The sequence below is a fragment of the Capricornis sumatraensis genome, chromosome 1 (assembly GCF_032405125.1).
Source record: "Capricornis sumatraensis isolate serow.1 chromosome 1, serow.2, whole genome shotgun sequence".
In the NCBI taxonomy this organism is placed as follows: Eukaryota; Metazoa; Chordata; class Mammalia; order Artiodactyla; family Bovidae; genus Capricornis; species Capricornis sumatraensis.
The window spans coordinates 112,025,921-112,030,711 of NC_091069.1; the positions used below are offsets into that span (position 1 = coordinate 112,025,921).

Genomic DNA, 4,791 nt, shown 5'->3' on the forward strand with positions numbered 1-4,791 from the left:
GGAGTTGCAAAGAGTCGGACACGACTGAGTGACTGAATACAAACACGCAAGAATTCCAAAGTGAGAAAATTAATTATTCTAGTAGAGTGCTTTGCAGTTTATACTTAACTTTTTCTTACATATCAGGATATCCTAAAGTGAAACTAAAAATATATATTATTAATATTTCCATTGTTTCAAGAAAGTATACTGATAGCAACTGGGAATCAGAGTGTGCAAACTGCCCAGGGTCACACAGTTAGTGAATGATGGTATCAGTGTATCTCTACACACAGTCATATTGGATAATGGGAAATTAAAAAAAAAAAAAATTAGGGGTCAAGGACCACAAAACAAATATTAAAATGTTTGACTCTCCTTTGTTCAGATGTTTCTCTTCATGTTATTTACTGTAACTTTCTATGTCTCAAGTTTCCTCACATGAATACATGAGATTTTAAAATGTACTGTGAAGAACTGTGAGGATAAATTTTCACCACACCTGTGGGTATGCACACTGCAAGGTGTTGCCCAGCGTAGACACTAGATGAGTGCTAGTTTCCTGTTATTCCACAACCCTTCTCTTCATGGAAAAACATTCATGGATGCATACACCATAAACAATGCATACACACGCATACAGACATGTTGATGCAAATGTTGGACTAGTGCTTATAAAAAAGAGGAGCTGCTATATAGAGCATTGACCTATAAAACTGATAAGCATTCAGTTAAGCATGGCTGTACCTATTACTAATGCCACTCAGCTGATGCATCCAGGATTTCACGAGAGGAGTCCTGTGATGTGTACAAACGACATCAAGTGACTGAAGCTGGCAGGGTGTGTGTTGGATTGGGTGGCGGGGGGCAGGGGTGGACTCAAACACATCCAGTACAAATCATCAAAGGGTAATGTTCTCTATCCTAAAAATTTGTGATTATTTCAAGTTTGCAAAGGACCTCAGAGACTGTACAATTTCTTTTCATATTCCTTTGTGTATTAGTCACTCAGTCCCGTCTGACTCTGCGATCCCATGGACTGTAGCCTGCCAGGCTCCTCTGTCCATGGATTTCTGTAGGCAAGAATACTGGCATGGGTAGCCATTCCCTCCTCTAGGGGATCTTTCCAACCTGGGGACTGAACCCAGGTCTCCTGCATTGCAAACAGATTCTTTACCATCTGAGCCATGAGAGAAGACCTCATATTTCTATCCCTGGTAGTAAAATAACCCTATATGGGCTCACAGAGAAATCAAACTTATATTTCACAGATTCTACTCCAGGACAGAGGGAGAATTAATAAGCCTATCCATTGAACACAAAAATAGGAGAAAGTGTTGTGATTTATTCTGACTTTTTAGCTAAAGGGAATTGAAATTTAGATCCAGTAGATAATTAAAATTTCTGTTAAAATAGCCCTTGGAGCCACTAGGTATGCTGGTAAATGAAAAGTTCAGTGGGATGGTTGAGATTCAGCAGAATCCTGCATCTCTTGAAACAATTTTTTACCAGAAAATATATCCCCAAATAACCTTCGAAGTATTTATACTTAGAAAAACTCTGTATTAATTCTGATGCTATTGCCCTTGTACAGCAGTTTAAAAACTCCCTTTTGGATACTGATATCAGAATCAGTGTCAAAAGCAAAACAAAATCCATCTATAACTAAATCATTGTGTCTAATTTTTTTAACCAAGTATATTAGTTTTCAGTTGGAATATGACTAATCATGGAATGATAAATCTATAAGAACTATGAAAATTGTCATGTTGTTTGACTTTTTGAAAGAGATTTTGCTTATTTCCTTTTGCTCTCAGTAAGAACCATAATTAAAACTGAGCCCAATTTCTTTCTTTGTATTAAAGAATACACATAAATCAAACTTTCAACTTGCCTCAGTTTACTTATTTATCAAAACGAATCAAATGAGCATGACTTTTTAAAATAAAGATTTTTCAGTGGGGAGTCACTTTCCACAAGGGTGCTTAAAATAAAGCAAAGCACAATTTTTTTCACATTTCTATCTTCTATCTTATACTACTTTTAAACAATCTTTGCACCAAATCATGTAGGATTTTTCATTCATTCACAACCTAGTTGCATTCAAGTGTTTCTTTACTTGGGGCAATTTCCAAAAAGCATAGAATTCCCCCTCAAAGAGAGATAATTTACCAACATTTCGAAGAAGTTTGCTACAACATTTCAAGACAAGAATTCTAAGAGAGGAATTCTAAGAATGTTTATGGAGTTCAGTTCAGTCTTTCAGTCATGTCCGACTCTTGGTGACCCCATGAACCGAAGCATGCCAGGCCTCCCTGTTCATCACTAACTCCCGGAGTCCACCCAAACCCATGTCCATTGAGTCAGTGATGCCATCCAACCATCTCATCCTCTGTCATCCTCTTCTCCTCTTGCCCTCAATCTTTCCCAGCATCAGGGTCTTTTCCAATGAGTCAGCTCTTCATATCAGGTGACCAAAGTATTGGAGTTTCAGCTTTAGCATCATTCCTTCCAAAGAACACCCAGGACTGATCTCCTTTAGGATGGACTGGTTGGATCTCCTTGCAGTCCAAGGGACTCTCAAGAGTCTTCTGCAACACCACAGTTCAAATGCATCAATTCTTTGGTGCTCACCTTTCCTCACAGTCCAACTCTCACATCCATACATGACCACTGGAAAAACCATAGCCTTGACTAGACAGATCTTTTTGGCAAAGTAATGTCTCTGCTTTTCAATATGTTATCTAGGTTGGTCATAACTTTCCTTCCAAGGAGAAAGTGTCTTAATTTCATGGCTGTAATCACGATCTGCAGTGATTTTGAAGCCCAGAAGAATAAAGTCTGCCAATGTTTCCACTGTTTCCCCATCTATTTGCTATGAAGGGATGGCACCAGATGCCATGATCTTCGTTTTCTGAATGTTGAGCTTTAAGCCAACTTTTTCACTCTCCTCTTTTACTTTCATCAAGAGGCTCTTTACTTTCTGCCATAAGGGTGGTGTCATCCGCATATCTGAGGTTATTGATATTTCTCCCGGAAATCTTGATTCCAGCTTGTGTTTCTTCCAGTCCAGCATTTCTCATGATGTACTCTGCATAGAAGTTAAATAAGCAGGGTGACAATATACAGCCTTGAGGTATCATTTTCCTATTTGGAACCAATCTGTTGTTCCATGTCCAATTCTAACTGTTGCTTCCTGACCTGCATACAGATTTTTCAAGAGGCAGGTCAGGTGGTCTGGTATTCCCATCTCTCTCAGAATTTTCCACAGTTTATTGTGATCCACACAGTCAAAGGTTTTGGCATATTCAATAAAGCAGAAATAGATGTTTCTCTGGAGCTCTCTTGCTTTTTTGATGATCCAGCAGATGTTAGCAGTTTTTTTCTCTGGTTCTTCTGCCTTTTCTAAAACCAGCTTGAACATCTGGAAGTTTACAGTTCACGCATTGCTGAAGCCTGGCTTGGAGAATTTTAAGCATTACTTTGTTAGCGTGTGAGATGAGCGCAATTGGGCGGTAGTTTGAGCATTCTTTGACATTGCCTTTCTTTGGGATTGGAATGAAAACTGACCTTTTCCAGTCCTGTGGCCACTTCTGGGTTTTCCAAATTTGCTGGCATATTGAGTGCAGCACTTTCACAGGATCATCTTTCAGGATTTGAAATAGTTCAACTGGAATTCCATCAGCTCCACTAGCTTTGTTCACTTATGGAGTGGCGATTATTATTGGAATTAAGAAAACGACCTTCAAAATATCTGTCTTGGTTGGGTAATTTAAGGAGCACAGATACTATTTAAATCCAGTCATGCTGCTTTATAGATAACCTTAATCAATGGAAAGCCTTGCAAGGAACAACCAGTTTTATGGGAGGTGGAAGCATCACTTCCTGGACTCTAATGAAGAGTTGTGATGCGGCATCACACAACGCGGAAGAGTCTGTGCAGAATCACCGCCTTCTGTCAGGGTATATAAGACAGCACGACGAAGGAGAAACCTGAGACACTCACTTCTTTGCAACAGACGACAACCTGCTCCTGAAACCTCACCATGTCTTGCCACAACTACTGCTCTGGAAACTACACCTTGGGGTCTCTCAGGAGTCCCTGTCACATTCCCATCGCCTCCTCTGTCGGCCTCTGCACTCCGAGTGTGAGCATCGGAGATGGTCTCTGCTTGCCCAGCAGCTGTCAGGACCGAACCTGGATCCTGAGCAATGGCCAGGAGACCTGCAGTGAACCTACCAGCTGCCAGCCAGCCAACTGCGAGCCCAGCAGCTGTGAAACTTCCAGCTACCCTTCTTCTGGTTGCTATGTGCCAAGACCCGGCCAAGGAACCAGTTTTATTCCCGCTTCTTCTTACCTCTCTGGATCCTGCCTCTCAGAGTCTTATAGACCGCTGACCTATGTGTCCAGCAGCTCGCGACCCTTGAGCCTTCTCCCTTGTGGATATCGCCCCTCGGGTTCTTTGCGCTGTGGTCTTCAACCCATCAGCATTGTGTCCAGCGGCCTCAGACCTCTACGCCCTGTCTTCAGTGGATGCCAAACTCTGCCTTATGTGTTCAGTCCTTACCGTCCATCTTACTCTACCTGCGGAGGCCTGTAGCTTCTTTATTCCGGGCAATAATCACGCTGAAGATCCGAGACGACAATTCCAACTCCACGCTCTTCTGCTCCTTTCCTAGTAGGGGCTGCCTGATCCAATGAAAGCTGTTCCTGTGCTTTTCCTGTGCCTGATCCAATGAAAGCTGTTCCTTTCCCATTTTCATCTTTTTTTCATCTCTCCTTAGCATAAAATTATGGTTTGCAGTGCTCTT

General features: G+C 41.4%; 1 protein-coding gene across 1 annotated transcript; it reads left to right on the forward strand.

Annotated features, from left to right (window-relative positions):
• The first annotated feature begins 4,025 nt into the window (after positions 1–4,025).
• KRTAP26-1 (keratin associated protein 26-1) lies at positions 4,026–4,580 on the forward strand. Its single transcript, XM_068967834.1, has one exon. It carries the CDS (start codon positions 4,026–4,028, stop codon positions 4,578–4,580), a length of 555 nt encoding a protein of 184 aa, XP_068823935.1.
• The last annotated feature ends 211 nt before the right edge of the window (positions 4,581–4,791 follow it).

Excerpts from the sequence above, each read along its gene's own strand:
- KRTAP26-1 (XM_068967834.1), top strand. The coding sequence starts at position 4,026 with ATGTCTTGCCACAACTACTGCTCTGGAAACTACACCTTGGGGTCTCTC.